General features: G+C 44.4%; 1 protein-coding gene across 1 annotated transcript in view; it reads right to left on the bottom strand.

Moving 5' to 3' along the window:
• Positions 1-19364, bottom strand: part of MAN2A1 (mannosidase alpha class 2A member 1) — a 147108-nt gene that overhangs the window by 9324 nt on the left and 118420 nt on the right. The window contains exons 17-20 of the mRNA XM_058656332.1: positions 17128-17261; positions 14296-14437; positions 11875-12008; positions 4410-4601 (exon numbers count right to left, since the gene is read on the bottom strand). Coding sequence (XP_058512315.1) covers positions 4410-4601; positions 11875-12008; positions 14296-14437; positions 17128-17261 — 602 coding nt within the window. The remainder of the gene's footprint in view (positions 1-4409; positions 4602-11874; positions 12009-14295; positions 14438-17127; positions 17262-19364) is intronic.

Here is a 19364-nt window from a genome sequence, read left to right as displayed (position 1 = left end):
TCGTATATATGACTTTCCAATATAAACTAAAAAAAAAAAAAAAAAAAAAAAAAAAAAAAAAAAGCAGAACAAGAAAGCAACAGAAGCCCTCTGGAAGCAGAAGTTGAGCTAGCATTTCTAAGACCCTAGAGAAATGGCTCTGCTACATGTGTGGAGGGCCTCTGTCGTGTGTTCCAGAGGGAGCCTGCAGGGCTGCCTCCAGCTCTCCCCAGCAGAGGGCAAGGGGGTCACTGAGGGATGCCAGCAGGGCGCCAGGCTTCCAGCTCAGGTCCTGGGCACTGGCTGTAAAGGACTGAGTTACAGCAGGTGCTGCGTGACCTGCACTTGACTACAGACACAATACAGCCACGTCCAGGAGAGAACTGAGATCTACCCACTAACACGAGATGTTTAGTCACTCTCAGAAGTCAGCTTCACACCCTAAGGCCGCAAACAGCATTCTGACCCCAGAGGCCCAGACACAGCTCTGATGCTTCCAGTGACTGTTGGGGTGGGTAGCGGTGGGGTGATTTTCATTACGTAAACTCCACCTGCTACTTTCCCAATTTTGGAAATGGATACCTCAAATCATTTAAAAAATTCCATACAGTAGAATTCTGAAAGTTAGTGATTTCTTGGGACTAGCGCTGCAGTACACCACGCTAAGCCTCCGCTTGTAGTGCTGGCATCCCAAATGGGCACCGGTTTGAGTCCTGGCTGCCCCACTTCCCATCCAGCTCCTTGCTAATGGCCTGGGAAAACAGTCAAGGATGACCCATTGCTTGGATCTCTATTGTTTTCATGGAGAATCCAGAAGAAATGTTTCTTCTGGCTTTGTGCCAGCCCAGCCCTGGCTGTTGCAGCCATTTGGGCAGTGAACCAGTGATTAGAATTTCTCTGTCAGCCCAGCGGCGTGGCCTAGTGGCTAAAGTCCTCGCCTTGAACATCCCGGGATCCCATATGGGCGCCGGTTCTAATCCTGGCAGCTCCACTTCCCATCCAGCTCCCTGTTTGTGGCCTGGGAAAGCAGTCGAGGACGGCCCAAAGCCTTGGGACACTGCACCTGTGTGGGAGACCTGGAAGAGCTCTTGGCTCCTGGCTTCGGATTGGCGCAGCATCGGCCGTTGCGATCACTTGGGGAGTGAATCATCGGACGGAAGATCTTCCTCTCTGTCTCTCCTGCTCTCTCTGCACATCTGACTTTGTAATAAAAACAAATAAATCTAAAAAAAAAGAATTTTTCTGTTTCTCTTCTATAATTTTGCCTTTCAAATAAGAAATCATAACACTAGATATTTTTTTTTTGAAGCTGGGACGCAGAGAAGCATGGCCGCAGGGATTTGCAAGGCTCTCTTGTGACACTGTGTGACGGAGGAGTGGTGGATGGCAGTGCTAAACCACCTCGATGGGCTAGCACACCTCCATCCACACCTCACTTACAACCCCTTTTCCAATGAGGAGTCAGGACGCCGACAAAGGTGGGCAGGCTGGGGCATGCGACAGCCACCACCACCAAAGGAGCCAGCTGGGAGGAACAGGTGCACCATGGTGCTGAGGCGGGCTAGCAACTTGAGCTCCATCATGCCATCACAGTGAGAAGGGTTGCGATCTCCCAGTGAACAGCCCCAGTGCTGCATTCTGGAGACCACTGGCTCAGAAAAGCAGAAGCAGAGGCCAAGGCATGCTGGACCCACTTCTGGGTTTAGCCACTGGTTCTCTCTCTCTCTCTCTCTTTCTCTCTTTTAAGAATAGCATAGAACTATACTGGACACCCTTTAAGTCAGTCTTGTCTGAGTCACCCACACCAGCTTCCTTTAATGATTATATTTTATCAGAGCTTATGGCACATAGGGTAATTCTTCATGGAAGTCTTTTTGGATGGATCAATGAATGCCCTAAGATTCCTAGCAGACATTAAAAACAATGGTTAGAAATAGGTACCCAGTGCCAAGGGTGACATAGGCACCAACTGATACGATGCCAAAGGGCCTGCACTGATTCCAGAAATGTGCCAGCACGGTAGTTATGGATCATCACGGTCAAGTCTCTATGTTGGTCTACTGCTCTCCCTACCCTCTCCTGGAATCTCAATTTGCACCCAGCCTGGCATTTGCTGGACCTCAGGAGAGATAATGATGTATGTTCATAAAGCATGTCTGCTTTGAAGGGTTTTAGGTGTGACACAGGTATAGCTGGTATCAGTTCCGCTTCCTAAGCAGCAGCTAAGTCGGCAGCTGCTTGGCTGCAGGCAGTGAAGACGGTACATCTCTGTATCGGTCAGACCTGCCACCGCAAGCCCACAGTGAGGGGAAGCCAGACCATGGAGGGGCTCAAGGCTCAAGGATCCAATCTGTTTGCAGGGCAATGGCGTTTGCAATCTGGGGAAGTCAGGCAACAACAAGAAAGCAATGAGGTTCCCAATAAAAACAGGTAACATGGAAACAGATGTAGTCATGTGTTTTAGGGGGTAGAACTCTGTACTCAATGACTCTTGCTGGCTCAAGCTGCTGCCTGAAAACAATCCCTCTACAAACAATTACAGGCCAGGTACTGTGGGAACAGTGGCCTCATCCACCCATGAGCCCTTAGGCATCTCAGTACGTTAACGTTTTCCACCAGGATGCCTGGATGGAGAATCCAAAACCCAGAGTCTTGGCTGTCTTCTCTTCTGTATTTTCAGACCCTTGAGCTTACAAGTTATCAGTGTTGACTTCCTTGTCCCTATCTGCACCACTCACGAGACAAAAGGCTGGCCTGCCACAAGAACGTGCCAGAATCCGAGAGGACATCCACACCATTCACTCATGCGACAGACAGTGAGCACCTACTCCAGGCAGGACAACAGAGCAACGGATCGAAGCAGCTCTCTAGGACTTGAGCTCAGCCCACCTCCCCTGCAGTCGGGCTTGCGCACTTGCCCTGCACTCTGCCCAGGGCACCGCACATCCCCAAGGCTGTGGGAGTCTCTTCCTCTCCGACCCCCTCCTAGTGATCATTTTATTGTCACCTTGTCTGTGGGGCCTGTCCAATCATCCTAATCAAACTTGAACTTTTTTCCCAATTGCTCTTCCTTCCTGCCATCCCCTCTCCTCACCTAACACTCATGGCTGCCTTACACAGAGCATGTTGCATTTCTTGATTTTGCAGTTTTACTCTCCCACCAGAATCTAACGTTCATGGCTGCACCCCTGAAGCCTTTCACGGGATCTAGCAGCTTGCAGTCAGGCAACAAATGCTCCAAGTTCCCTTGTGGTGAAACAGGCCTGGCTACATGTGATGACACAGGCACACACCTCACAGGTCACCTGCACTATTATAAGTCCTTATATTTTTCTGCACGGCCGGGTACAAGTCCCTCTCACTGGATCTCAAGTTTGTGAATTCCCATATGACCTCACTGCAGACAGTTCTCCTTGCTTTAGCTTTTTTTGTTTGTTTGTGTTTCTTTCATTTTTCCATGTATTGTCTAAGGAGTTTATTAACACATTAGATTCCCAGGGACATAGCAAGTGTGTAGCCACCAGGACACAATTCTTGCCTCCCATCTTAAGGTGACAGAAAAGCCAAGAGAACAAACTCTAACAACACAATGACTCTCCCCTCCTTCCCCCACTCCCACTCCCCTTCTTCATTTCCCCTTGTTCTTTGTTCTGAATTCTTTCTCTCTCCCAGAGTTCTCTTTAAACACAGGCATCCCCCTTTGACAATACTGAGCCCATTTACCCTGAGGTATTTCCACAGACAACAAACACTTATTATTTCCAGCAAAACATCTGCCAATTCACATCAAAACAGGCTCTAAAGACATAATTCGTATTCTTTTCCAATGCAGTCTCGCTGGCCTTAGCAATGGGCTTATATGCAAACCACAGCAGTCTCCCTGAATTCTGGTTCCAGCCAGACTGCATCTCCCATGCTCCTCCTCTGATGTTTCTCCTAGAGTCGATTTCTCAAAAACAAGGTCTCTGCTCCAACCACTGCCTTGAGAAAGCTATGAAAATGCAAGGTCTCTATTCCAAAAGCAATTAAGCCCTATGGTGTCTGCTTCTCTAACTCCTGCATAACAAAGAGAAACGAATGGAAGAATTTACCAGAGCTGATGGGGAGGTCTTGTTCTCCACCTACGAAATGTTGTGACCTCAGGCTAGTATTTGCTTCCTTAGCTGGAGAAATGCGGTATTTCCTGACTTGCTCACCACAAAACTTTTCAGAGGATCAAATAAATTAGTATGGAGATTTTCTCTAAATTACTGAACAACAGGCAAATGAAAAGCATAATGATTTTAGCTAAAGGGGAAGCCCTTTTAATGATTCCTCAGGGCACAGAAAAGCTCACAGGATCCTCCCTTGCTCCCTCAGCCAGCTGCCAACCCTCTAAAACCAACAATATGCCAAGAAGCAATCTTTCATAGCTCTGCGTGGTGAAATACCTTGGCCTGAATTGTCCTCAGGTTAACCAGGTGGATATCACAAGGCAGAGGTGAGGCGAGTGGGGTGAATTCACCCAGCAGCTTGGAGCTGGCTGACACTTTCTCCGTCATGGGAAAGACAGGATGATTCAGGAACAAAGAAGTCAGGTGGCTGACGAGGGAGGGATAGCTGACAGGATTCTTCTCTTCTTCCTGCCAAGAAAAGACAAAAACACCAAGACTTGAATCACCTTACAAGGACGCCTTATAAAAATCTGTGATGGGGCCCGGCACGGTAGCCTAGTAGCTGAAGTCCTTGCCTTGCATGTGCAGGGATCTCATATGGATGCCGGTTTGTGTCCCAGCTGCTCCACTTCCCATGCAGCTCCCTGCTTGCAGCCTAGGGAAGCAGTAGAGGACGGCCCAAAGCCTGGGGATCCTGCACCCGCACGGGAGATTTATTTACTTATATATTTATTTTAAGGATTTATTTATCTTTATTGAAAAGTCAGATTTAGAGAGAGAAGGAGATACAGAGAGGAAGATCTTTCGTCCACTGGTTCACTCTCAAAGTAGCCACAATGGCCAGAGCTGAGCCGATTTGAAGCTGGGAGCCAAGAGCTTCTTCCAGGTGTCCTGTGCAGGTGCAGGGTCCCAAGGCTTTGGGCTGTGTGTTACTGCTTTCCTAGGCCACAAGCAGGGAGCTAGAGCAGCTGGAACATAAATCGACACCCATACGGGACCCTGGGGTACAAGGTGAGGATTTTAGTCATTGTGTCCCCACACTGGGCCCAATGACTGCAATTTTAGAACTGTTTGTAAATAACAATATTAGAAAACACAGATCATCCAGCTCAGTTACAGGAAGTCTAAGAAAATGGACAAGTGTCTGCCTAATACATGTGTAAAATTACTCTTCTTGACTCAATAGTGAGTATGGAAAATATGTCCCCGAAACATCTTTGGACAAGGCGAAACTATTTGTCATTCTACCACATACTGAGAATTGCAGTGTTCATGATATAAAATATCTAATGCTGCATCCCTTTCCTCTCGGATTCCATTCATCACAGCCTTGTGGCTTCATTAGTAAGGCTAACAATACCATAGAATGCACATACTGATCCAAAAACCACATCCTATTAATGTTACCAAATGATAGGAATGAAATAGTATCCAACAACGGTATTTTTAGAAGCTCTATTTTAAATATAATCTAGTGCCTGTTCTGTGGGGGTGCGGGTGAAGCTGCCATTTAAAGCACAGGATTCTCACACGAGTTCAGGCTGCTCAACTCTGATCCAGCCCTCTGCTAGTGTGCCTGGGAAAGCAGCAGAGGATGGCCCAAATGCTCGGAGCCCTCCACCCATGCCGTAGACATGGAGGAAACTCCTGGCCCCTAGCTTTGGCAATGGCTTCAGCCATTGTAGCCATCTGGGGAATGAACCAGTGGATGGAAGATCTGTCTCTCTTTCTCCCCCTTGCTCTATAACTGACTTTCAAAGAAATAAATACACCCCCCCCCCAAAAAAAACCCTCAGACGATCTATCTAGATCGCCTGATTGTTTTCATTTCAGTTTGGTAAATTATTTGACTTGCTTTATTTTGTTCTGAAAGCAGGCACAAGTGTAGATGTTACAGAATAGTTATTACATTTATATTATATATGATCACTCAGCATAATTTAGAAATATTTCAGAATTTGCTATGTTGCATATACATATATTTCCCTATGTCTAAGCATCAAATAAACCAGGACTAGAGACACACATGTTAGATGACATGGAAATTAATTAAACCTATGTGCAAGTAGAACTGAACTAGTAAAACCTAAGGATTAAGAATGGGTCTAGGGCCCGGCGGCGTGGCCTAGCGTCTAAAGTCCTCGCCTTGAAAGCCCCGGGATCCCATATGGGCACCGGTTCTAATTCCGGCAGCTCCACTTCCCATCCAGCTCCCTGCTTGTGGCCTGGGAAAGCAGTCGAGGACGGCCCAATGCACTGGGTTCCTGCACCCGCGTGGGAGACCTGGAAGAATTTCCTGGTTCCTGACATCGGATGGGCGCGCATTGGCCTGTTGCGGCTCACTTGCGGAGTGAATCATCGGATGGAAGATCTTCCTCTCTGTCTCTCTTCCTCTCTCTGTATATCTGACTTTGTAATAAAAATCTTAAAAAAAAAAAAAAAAAAAAAAGAATGGGTCCAAGGCAGAACTAGGAAGAGAAACTAACTTCTGTATGGAGGTGCTTCGATATACGTATACATGTGAAGCAAGTTTAATTTTGTACACTATTTTTTTTGAACAGCTATCCCACTGATTCCTTCTTAATATTTTGGTACTACAGGTCGCAAAAGTCTTCACTACTAGTCTGTGTGCACAGATATGGAGCTTAACAAGCAGAATGTCCAATTAGCACTGGCCAAAAGGATGCTAGCCAATGGTGACGCGCATCGTAGCAACTGCCAATAGTGGATGTCACTGCAATTCATTGGAAAAATATTTCTTAAAGGCAGCAGAGAGAACTTATAATACTAACTACCAACAAAAAACATTATTTCTCAGAGTTCCGAGAAAATGTATCCATTCTATAAAAAAATCCATTTTATAAAAAAAGAAGAAATTAAAGCATATAAAACAGTATTCTCCTCTAACACCAAAACTTCATGCAGCTGAGAATAAACTGAATAGTGAGGGACCATTTCCAACAAGACACTTTAAATATACGCACAGATCAAAGGACTTGGTAATCTAGGGCAGATTTACTAGCAAAATCAGTTTTGAGTAGTGAAGGATAAAAACCATAATGGGAAGGAAAACACCTCCCCTGTCGCCTTCGAGAGGCAGCAGGTCCATGACAGGTCAGCAAACATTTACAAGCAGCTCTCCGGCTCTGGCCTACTTTCTGGGAGGAACGCTTAGCCACTTCACGAGGAGTCAGGGCATGTCCTGACTGACCACGTACAGCGTGGAAGCACTAACAATGTGCATGTATGGACCAATCGGCCAGAACCAGGCTCCTGGCACTTGCCCACAGGCAACATGGAATAACCCGTGGCAGCCTTCAGAAAGGAAAATGTAGACTCCCTTGTCCTAACTCCAGATCCCCTAGAACAGAGGCCCCAGTGGCTGGGCCTTGCTTGTCTGACCCTGTGAGGGAGCCATCCCCTGCTCTGTGAGTCTGTGCTGCAGGGCGAGCCCAGACAACTTCCTGACCACTCTGGCACCGAAAGTAGGGGTTATTTTAAGATTCAAAAACAAGCTGCTGCAAAATCTCGCAGAACACGCGTCTAAGCACACTGAGAATGAAAGCACGTTGTGCCATTCGTTGTCTTGAGCAGGATTTTAAAAAAAGGGACGTTTACTGAAGCTGTACTTCAGCGTCAAAAGTAACGCTGCTGGAGGCGGGCCAGGCCGACAGTGCTAAGTCTCACCCAGGTCCCCACTGTCACACGCTTTGTAATCATCCTCCTATTCATAGCAACAATGGGGCTCAACAGGATATGGTGTTGACTGACCAATATTTTAACACATCTCCCGGAAAGGAAGGTAAACTTCCAACTATAAGGCTTGTGACGGACCCAAAGGTAATAAAATGTGTTTGCTGTAGATTTTATGTTTGTTTCAGCTGTACGCAGATTCCCCAGCTTTGGGGTGACTGGTTGCACGCTGGCTAGTTTCAGACTTGTCCCAAACCACACAGCCGAGCTGGTCCTCGCTAGGTCCCAGGCTTTCTTCAGAGAGTCAGGTCCTTTTGCCAGTCTCCTGGCTGTCTTGTATGAAATGCACTTGAATGATCTGATCCTCAAACAACACGGCTTTCACTACATCTCATTACAACTTGATAAATTATGTAAGAGTACCCGATCTTTTTTTTAGTCATCTTTGTTTATGCAGTTTAACCTGACACATGGTGAGAACTTCATAAATGTTTGTTGAAATAAAACTATTAATTAACAAGCAAATGCAATATAAATAAACGGAACAGGAATACCGGAGAGAAGAGGGGTGGGGTAAACACACCGAGCAGGAGAAGGAGAGAAAAACCACAGTGGAGCATCTAGCTCAGAGCTGAAGACTGGCAAGCTGCGGGCCAGACTGAGCTATACACATGTTTTGGCAGGTCTGCCCAGTAGTGAAAAAAAAAAAAATCAGTTAACTCCTTAAAATAATTTACATTAAAAATCAGGAAATAACTCTAGAACCAATTTTTGATATTTTTTAAGCCCCCAAATAATGGGAAATCTGATTCAGCCTGGGTTGGTGTTCCCAGGTAGAAACATCCCATTGCTGAGTCCTGGCTGGAGGGATGCATGTCCCACCTTCACTACAGCCCCTCCGCTCCCCCAGCCTAAACATGCACCCTTATCACACTCCTGAGCCCTGCTTGAGCTCTTACTCTGCTGTCTCCCAAGCTCCCCTCCTAAGATGTACAGAATTGGTATCCAGAGGTAAAAACAGCACCATGGTAACACCTGAACCCTTCTGGAGCTTCTAGTTCCTAGCTCAGTGGCCCTTTTCTGGTATCAACCACCAGTCACAAGGGGCAGGGAGTGAAATCTAAGGAGCCAGCACAAGGAGGCCATTCCCACTCTGTTTCTTGTGACCATGTGTGATGGAAAAATGTAAGAAGCGGAATATGGTCCAGGTACTTGTGGCCCTGTCACCTTTGCAGGATACATGAATGGTTTCTGGTCCCTGGATTCAACACAGTCCAGTCCCAGCCACAGTGGCCATTTGGGGAGTCACAGTAGACAGAGAGATCTCTCCATCCCTCCCTCTGTAACTATGTCGTTCAAATAAATAAGCAATTCTTCAAAAATAAATAAGTAAAGAAATGAAAATACAGGATTGAATTTAAATCAATTATAATCCAAGAAATCTTGAATGGGAACAAATGAATTCTTCAACTTTTAAATGAAAGCTCTGCATTCTGACACGTAAAACTGTATTGCCATGGTTAACAGAAGTGTTGTCGTTCAATGTCAATATAGAGACAGAAACATATAAACCAGCCACATTTGCAGGAGGAGGAAGACAGAGTAGCTGCCAACACTCTTGACAATTGATTTTCCGTTGCAGTTTTAATTCCTTGACGCTGAACTATCTTCTCAGTAATTGACATAAACCATGAGTCTCAAGAACTGGTGTAAATCCAATCGACTAGATTAGATATTATTGTCTCAAAAAGATTCCAAACACTGAAAAACCGCTTTGCTTCAATGAGCTTTTGCCATTTCACTGAATCAACTGGTGGCACTTCCTGAAGCGATGATCTGCCTCAGGTAAGGGGGACCTGTGGGCTTAGGCCTCAAGTGGGGCCAGGCCTTGGGATCCAGCATGGGGAACCCAGCAGACCCTGTGAGGATGTGCCAGTCAACAGACAGCAGCTCCACGTGCCACAACAGCTCATTCCCCCAAGCACCTGTGTGTTCACTCACCGGCAGACCCCAAAAAGTTCATGGAAAAGTGGAATTCAAGGGTAAACTTCTTTGGTGCAAATGACCTTCACAATCCACACACATATATTCGTAATATGCTTTCTCCACAAACAATCTGAAAATCCAGTGCAGGAATGGATTGCATTTATTTTTTTGCACCAAAATAAAGCTTGCCTCTTCTTTCCATTTTACTGTGAAACTTCTGCTGTACTCCCCTACGTTGGACCCCACTTTTGCCAGGAATAATCCCAAGAAGCAGAGAGGCAGTCCCACTCCCACGGAGCAGAAGAAAGGAACAGTGAGCAGACACATTGAGGAGAGATGCAGTAGAGCTGCAGGGTGCACGCAGAGGAAACTGCTGGAGGAAGGGCTGGTTTTCAGTATGGCTGAGAGTAAACCTGTGGGCCCAGAGCTCAGGCCCCAGCTGGCTGACTGGGGAGAGGCAGCAGGATGTGACACACATCCTAGTTTAGATCGGGATGGCAAGGGGAGCTCACTGCAGAGGGCACACATTGGTCAGGAAGGTCAATTTGAGGAAGAAGTTGGGACAGTGAGTTCCAAGCCTGTTAGCGGCAGCTCCGGGTGTCTGGCCTGAGTTGGATGGAGGCAATGGCTTGTCAGCCAGAGGGGACACTGGAAATGGCCTGGGTCTAAGGGAAGGGAGGATCAGAGAGTGGCTAGACACCTGTAGCCCCTATCTGCACAGCTGTAGTGACTGCTGACATAAGTAGACCAGGCCGCAAAGCAACTTTAGGGATAAGAAGAGAGACAGGGCTGTGCCTGAGTGCTCCAATACACAAGGGGTGGGTGAGAAGTTCAAACAGGGAAGTGCCAGAGGGGTAGGCAGAGAATCCAGGAAGGGAGGCACCGGCGACTCTGCACGTCCCACCCCAACCCTGCCGCCAGACAATATTCTTAGTGATGACGGTTGATGTCACTGCTGCTGGAAGGGGAAGGAACAGTGGGACAGAAAATGGCCAAGAGAGCTGCGCGTGCAGAGGAGGCCGATGGGAGGTGAGTGGGAGAAGTGTGAGAGAATGTACTCGGCTCAAACTTTGGTTTAACCCATACGACAGTGACAACAGTGACGACAGTGGCCTAGGGCAAATGGGCACAGGGACCTGAGTGAGGGCTGTTTTCTGTTTGCGTTTCTTTAGGTTTATGTGTTTTTATTTAACTGAAAGACAGAGAGGCAGGATAAGAGGGGGAGAGAGAGAAGCCTCGCACCCACAGGTTTACTCCCTAGATGCCCACAGCAGCCAGAGCTGGCACAGACCTCCGGCTGAGTTTCCCACACGCGTGGCAGGGCCACTTAGCGTCCCAGGGTGCTGATCCGCCGGAAGCGGTGGCAGGACAGCTAGAGGAGAGTCAAGCACTACAGGTCCAAGTGGACAGGCTGAGATGAAAGAAAGCGAAATGCCTGAGCTAAAACAGGTGGTGGGCAGGTGCCCGGTGCCCAGGCACACAGCTCTGTCCATTCTGGCTAGAGTGGCAGGGAGGATGGAGAGAGGAAGGAAGCAAAAGGGCCAGTGCAGACGCACAGGGCCAAGGCCACACCAGGAGGGATTTGCACACTGACAGCACCTCCCTGAGACCAGCAGGGCTCCTATCAGTGTAGCAGCATCAGAATTCGCTTTGAGAGATGGCGACTCAATACAGAAAACACACAATAACTAACTCCAGTTTTCGATAGTCTACTCATCAAACATAATCCCCTAAGCAGGTGACTGAGCTCTGTTTTTTTTTTTAACCTCTTTCTTAGCTCCATTTATAGAGAATTTCTTTCAAAATAATTTCTGAAAATCCATCTAAAATGATTCCTAGGTATTATTTATCCACAGACTCAGCAAAAATGAAAAGTGAAATGACCTGAAATTTGCATCTTAAATAATGCTTATTTTTGCAGTTCTGTCTCTGACTGTGTGAGCTGTTAAGATATCTCAATTCTGGAAACTATCAAAAAATTCAAGAAGTGGAAAGTCACCAATGCCAATGCGTGAAACAAAGAACAACTTCATATCAGAACACGCTGGGTATTTTTTCTTACCAGGTTAACATCACTTCTTCTTTCTAGCAGTATTCGGAACAGATTAGCAGTAAGCTTGTTATCCCGGACGCCTTGCCCCAGGCCGCGATTATCATCTTGCATGAGTCTTCGATCCATGATGACTTCAATCTGACCTGATCAACAAGTGGGAAATTAACCAGATTTTTCAACAGAAACATTTATAGAGGATTGCTCAAGTTGAAGGCATGATGCCTTGCTTTACATTTCTGTTTGAGTCAGGGAGGTGAACACATCACCTAAGCTGTCATGGGTCTCTCCTGATAGCTCTGCCAGCTTCCATAAGGCAGCACTTGTACTTCTACCTGTCAGTGTTGAACAGCATCTGTTTAGAAATGTGAGAGGATCTGCTTAGAACAGAACCTAAAGCCTTATTCTTTTCAAACCAATTAACCTGAAAAGAGTAAGTTAAGATCTCTAAAACTTTTAGTGCCAGCATTTGGAATTTTAAATGCAATGTGTCAACTCAAAGACATTTGAAAATTCAAAAAGTGCGCAAACCTAAACTTGAAAAAGGCATCTAGAAGGCTTATTAGGAAATGCGTATCATCCCCAGTGTGGTAACATACACAGATGCACTGGATCTCAGAAAGATCTGCAAACAGGATCCAGGCTCGTCTGCAGGGGGGGATTCTGAAGAAGCCGCAGGATTGGGAGACTGCCTTATCACACTCCCACTCCCCTCGGACCTTCTGTCAGCAGCATGACCACCGTCCTGACTCGGGCTAATCAGTAATTGCACATGTCCACCAGCTCACACTGCAAACTCTGATTAGCTTATGAGATGGCAAAGCGAAAAATGTTTAAAAACGGACTCATATCTATAAAATTGTAATAATTAAGACATAAAAAGCTTAAGACATGTACACCTTGAAAATGTATGTTTATTTGCATCTATTACTGGACTAACATGGTCATTCTGCCTAAAAGAGAAACAGCTAAGCTAAGCGGTTTGTGCTATTCCATAGTCAGACTAATTGCAGTGTTCATTTCTTCTCCCAAATCTAAGCATCAGCACCCATGAACGGATCCTTCCTCACTCATCCGGAGTGTCGGGACTCACGCCTGCAGGCACAGAGCTGCCCACGGCTTCATCCCCAAATTAGCATCAATCTCTTGGCAATTTCTAATTCTTCTCCTGCCTTCAAATCAACCTCTATACAACATGGGACATGTCACTTCCTGGACTGAACTCAAACTGTTTTTCCTCAAACACTAGGTTATCCAGGGGTCTGTGGCAGGTGCATGGTGCTTTACAGCGGGTGACAACATTGTTTGTCACCACTGTGTATGTGCTGTGTCCCAGTGCCCTGTGCGCAGCTCCACTTTGAGAAGTTAAAGCAGAGTATAAGCCCAGTATCAGATCTTGTTTACACAGGGTTATTTCAGAGAATGAACATCACATAACATTCCAGAATCCTGGAATCTTCCTAAAAAAAACGGACACATTTAAGCAATGCTGGGTCCTCATCCCTCATGGAGACAAGGAATAGAAAACAATGTGCAGTTGCACCACTGTACACGGTGGCCAGGTCTGCTGGCCTGTCAGGGCCCGACATCCCCCTTCAGGCCCCCGAGGGGAGACTGTGACCAGTTTCAGAACTGAATTGGTGTCTTTTAAGCATGAGTTCATGTGACTGAGCATCGGGAAAACACAGAGGAAAAGCAGCAGCAGTAACTCCTTCCACACTTAGAAGGAGAGAGGAATGGACAGGCTACTACACAGGGTGGGTTGGTGCAGAGGACACACCAGGGGTCCATACTCCATTAGCTGCCCGCTTGGTTCAGTGTTGATCTTCACTAGTTCAAAAGGATGTAGAAAGGATGCAATTGGTGGCATACAAGATAGCCAGTTAGAACTACATACTACAGGGATCCAATTCTCTCAGTGCAAAGTTAATTAGTGTATACTCTCTCTTTTCTAAGTTGTCTTTTATGTTTATTGCAAAGTCAGATATACAGAAAGGAGGAGAGACAGAGAGGAAGATTTTCCATACATTGCTTCACTCCACAAGTGGACACAGTGGCTGGAGCTGCACTGATCCAGAGCCAGGAGCTTCTCTCTGGGCCACCCACATGGGTGCAGGGTCGCAAGGCTTTGGATCATCCTCAACTACTTTCCCAAGCCACAAGCAGGGAGCTGGATGAGAAGCAGGGCCACCGGGACACAAAATGGCATTCATATGGGATCCTGGCACATGTAAGGCAAGGACTTCAGGCTACCGTGCTGGGCCCTGTCTTCTATCACCTTGGCTCCCGGTCATCTTTGGAGAGGCAGAAGGGTTAGAAAGCAGACAGTGAGGTTTTTACTGGTGAGGGTGATTCCTACCTTTGACCAAGGGAGAGATGATGCATGAGAACCTGAGACATTTCAGAGTAAGACCAAACGTAAACACCACCCACCACTACTCAAACTGGAGACACCCAAGGACTGAGCCGACAGCAGCGTTAAGCGATGCCTGGTGTCCTGGATGTAAGCCATGGTGGTCATGGGGTACACATTCGCTTGAATAGGCAACTTGCTCATCGTCGTCCTCGGCTGGATCTACAAAACAAAACAATTCTCTCAGAAGACAAAAATGGACGATATTTACCTTGTAGAGCAATTAGCCTGAAGTACAGAGGACATCTTTTGAAGGCAGAAAGGCATCGCTTCCGTACTTTCTCAGATAAAGAAAACATTTCAACATGGACACTTTAATATGAAGAAAAAGAATATGATGATCTCTAAAAACATTTTTAAGTGGGAAAGGTAGAACTTGTGCAGATTTTAAAAATAAGCATTCCAATTTAAATTCAGAATAAAAAAGCTCAACAGAAGTCTTCCAGCTCTCCAGTATTTGCATAAAACAAATTATAAAGGTATTAAGTATTCATTTCTCAGCTACCTCTAACATGCTGCTTTTGTAATGAATGCTAAGCATAATAGCTCTCTATCCCCTTTCAGGAAATATCTCTTGTTATTCTTGAATCATTTTTAATAAATACCACAGACCTCCTCACCAAATCCTCTAACATATTATCAATGCATATTTATACTTACAATCCATACCACGTTTACTCTTCTTGTTTAGTTACCATGCAGATCACTCCAAACTCCAATTTCTCATAGCCTAGTGTCTGAAAGCATGGGATGTAACTGGTTTTTGAACCAGTTAGCTAGTACCCTTAAGCCAGTCTGCATTACAGTAACTCCATTCTCAAGACACTATCATTAATGAATCTCATTCACACCACATTAAAATGCCACCTCCTCATTAAAACTTATGATAATTTCACATGAAATTCAAGAAAAGGAGGTAAAAAAAATTGACTCAATAGTTTGTGCACTTTGAAAGACCCATGATGGAAGGGACAGTCTTAACAGTGTCCCAGAGCTCTCTTCCCAACAACCTTGGAGCATGCCTCTGCTCACTGGTTGTATTCAGTCGAACTGATGAAAATCTGGTTCACCCACATCCTGTGAACAAAGTCTCTGCAGAATGGCTGAGGTCATCTTAGATGAGGGAGGCCCTATCCCAACAGCTGGAGTCTTTATGAGCAGAGAGAAATCTGTGACATTGGAGGTAGAGACAGGAACGCTCCATGTACACACAGAACACCTAGGACGTTCAGCACATCACTGGCTGGGAGGAGGAAGGAAGGGTATTTCCCCAGAACCTCTGGAAGGGACAGGGCCCTCCAACATTCTGACTTTACACTTGCAATATCCAGAACTCCATGTGAGAATATTTTTGTTGGTTTAAGCCACTCAGATTGCGGTAATTCATATGGTAGTCTTAGGAAATTAATAAGACTGGTGAAGAAACGACTGTAAAGTGTTAAGGGGAATAAAAAGCAAAAGAAAATTCTTTGAAAGAATTTTCCATGTCTACTTTTTCCATCCCAATTAACTTACAGACTGAAATTTGTTTTTTTAAAAAAAAGCCATTTAAAATTGCCACAGATGTGTTAATGTCCTTCTCATCCCTGCGTGGCTGCCTAGATGTCTAGGTTTGGCTAACTACCACTGGGTTCAAAGTTTCCAAAGACGGCTCAAGTATTTTAAAAGAAAATTTATGGATTATAGATTTTAAAACACTTCCTTATTTAATCGAAAGCTTGATCTTAGTAAATGCATATTTCGATTCTTCATTTTTGTCACTTTCTAGTTTCTGTGTACATGAACACATACAACAATATGCTTCCTTTAAGACTTTAAGAAACATTTCCTCTTGTATACAAGGAATATGAGTCACCAGAAAGTCAGGATTTCATTTGAGAACCAAATGGCTACGGCAGAATTAACATGTGCATTTGGAATACAGGTTGCAAGGTTTGCATTTTGGAAAAGGTCTAAATTTAACTTTTGCAGGAAATCACAGAAAATTATCACAACCCTTTCCACTCTTCCCCAGTAGAGAGTCAGACCAAATGGAAGCAATATATTGTAAAATTACTTCTGTTTATAGCCAGAAATTTGTCAAATGCTAATGTTTTAAGATCATGCTTTCATTTTTAATGATATACTTTTAAAGACATGTTACCATCACACACGTGCCCCCAGAAGGCAAAGAGTTAGGTAACAAAGAATTGTACAAGATAACTGACAATTTGACAAATATTTCATAAACTGTCTTACTACTATTTAAAACCATTTCATGAAAGTTTTGATTAAATATATACCTGTCCACATTTCTGAACAGATATGTTTGTGTAATATATATGCACGTGTGTATGCATATACATGTGCATTTAATATGCACATGCACAAACATAACTTTGTCCTAAAGAGGGAAGGAATTTCCCTGAAATGTAGAAACATACATTCTTAGATATTACACATTTACGTATATACAAAGAATAACCCATAGACCAGTTCCTTAGGTGTGGTGGGGGGGGAGGGCAGGCACATAATCCATCAGCCCCTGATTAATTTTCCTTTCCAGTAGATTCATTAATATATTCATTTTAGCATCAAGTTATTTATCACACATAATAGTCACCAAATCTCCCTTTGAACAAATACTCATGAATAAATGTTTTAAAAATGGTCTCTCAAATATGTTTCCTACCTTTAGAAATCTGAGCGATACAGAAACCACTCCTGTCTGCTAAAATTCAGGTTTATTTTAGAAATAATTTGCAACTTTAGGCATATTTTGTTCAAAGGACCCACGATGATGTGGTCTCATATTACACGTCACAATGACATAGCAATACAACCATAACTTGGATATTTTCAAGCAAAATTACCTGGTATCCATTTAGGTCAGTATAAAATTTATCTTGGCTGTTAATTTCAGAAGAAATTCTCATGGCTATCTCCCGGTTAAATGTATTTCGGATGTCCACAATATTGGAAACTTCCACAGACTGTCCTTCTATTCCTAAATTTAAAAGAATATGCATATTAATAGAAAGAAAATAATCTCCTGTCATTTTGGAAATATAGGGAACCTTTCCTTAAGCTAAAAGCACTGTTTCTTATTCCCTATCTTTATCATCTCTCACATACTAAACGGTATAACAATTTCTACTTTGTCTTTTTTTAGTATCAGATGGTGGAGAACATTTATTCAGGCGAACACACAATTCGTGAAAATGATGAAGAAATAGGGTAAGATAAAGGAGGCAGCACACACCGCCCAAGCACTCCTCAAATGAGCTCTGGAGGGTGAAGCGGACATGCAACGAGAAAAGGCTGTACCACTTCAGCTGTCCACCTGCCATCCACACCACTGTGCCCTGACACGGCCCTCCGAGCCCATTCCTCCACACTTCTCTCCTCGCATTAAGAAACTACGAGTCCATGTGATGTCCACTCTGTTGGTGCAGCAGGCAGTGCATTCCTGCCCACAATATTTCTAGAAAGAGAGGTAAGAGATCCAACAAGATGGTCTATAGCTGGACCTCATATCCATATATCAGCATTGTGGGATAAGCTGGCGAGGTACAAGTTAAGACAATTTTAATTGAGTTTGGTATCTCTTAGGATCCCTGGTAACAGAATGAGGCTTGCTTTCTTTTTGCTGTACAAAACAGAAGACAGCATGAGAAGTCCCTAAGGATCCAACAGGTTTGTTGCTGCTTTGGCTTAAGCCTCCCGTGTTTGTTTATTAACTCCAAGCGTTTTAGCCTTATTGTAATTTTAGTTCTTCAGTGAAGCCTTGGTTCAGTTTCAGAGGTGGAAGACAGGAGTTGTGAGCAAATTGTACACTCTTAATATCAATCAAATACATGGAGTGACTTTTAAAAAGTTCATATAAAAATGGAACAACATGATAGTTATTTTGCTGCAAAAAGTTTTTGAAAGTCATGCATTTTAGAGGACTTTAAGAGGTTCGTGGGAAACACGTATTATGAATAAAACCATGTTTATATTTCAGAAAAAGCTTGCACCAAAGTAACTATCTTTTAATTCTATCTTTCTATGAAGTTCCTGAGGAATTTCTGTGGTAACAGGTATTTTACAGGATCTCCTAACGAAGAGAGCGATTAAGAAAGATAAGAAGAAAAAATCGGTCCTAACCAATTTCTCAGAGTTGAAGCTTGCTGAATTCCCAGGATCCCTGCAAGTTTATCTATAGGTTGGTTCTTATTACCCACTTCTTAATCCTCATGCACAACTTGTCATCGAGCCTGAGGATTATTATGCGCACAGCACACTCTCTAAACAGAGGATTGTGCAAGGGAAAATGGTGAGGGAAAAGCGGGAGAAAACAAGACCTTTCCAGGAGCCAAGGAAAATCCCGGAGAGCTTACAGAACGTAACAGCAAATGCTAAAGAATTTTCAATCTATGGAGTTTTCAGAAAATAACATAATGCACCTAGTCTGAGTGCTACAGGCTGACATGAAAAGTGCATTATGAAATATGAAAAGTACCGTGGTGATGACTAACACCCCATGGGCTGCCTCCTCTATTAACACAAGTTCCAGCACGCTCCCAAAATTCTTTGTACGACACGTTGCTCTTCTAACTCAGCAGCCTCAACTGGGAACCTACTTGAGTTTCTTATGGCATTTATAAAACTAGTTATTGTACAGTGCCCTGTGGGGAACGAATGAAGGACGGCTTGTTCTTCTTGAAGTCCACAGTCTGAACTGTTAACAGTTACACACACACACACACACACACACACACACACACACACAAATTTCCTCCTGTTATGAAAAGAACTTGCAAAGACACAAGGTCTAGTCAAACTGAAATATATATGGAATTTCAGGAGGCAAGCTTCTACCAGTGAGCCACAGATGACCTCACACAAAATGTAGCAGCAGGGATGACATTACTCCGCCAGCACGAGGGAGGACACTACACGAGAAGTTAACTCTCTGTTACTGATAACACCTGCAGGGTTTCTAGCACTTCTTATGCTTTCTTCTTTTTAGATTGGATATTCTCTCAGGGGTCAACAGAAATGAAATCTTCACAAGGGAGAAGATAATTTCAATTCATCTCCAGAAAACATTTACAAACAACATGCT

The sequence above is a fragment of the Ochotona princeps genome, chromosome 28 (genome assembly GCF_030435755.1).
Source record: "Ochotona princeps isolate mOchPri1 chromosome 28, mOchPri1.hap1, whole genome shotgun sequence".
Classification (NCBI taxonomy): domain Eukaryota; kingdom Metazoa; phylum Chordata; class Mammalia; order Lagomorpha; family Ochotonidae; genus Ochotona; species Ochotona princeps.
Note: the sequence above shows the minus strand (reverse complement) of the source record. Positions and strands in the feature narration are given on the sequence as shown.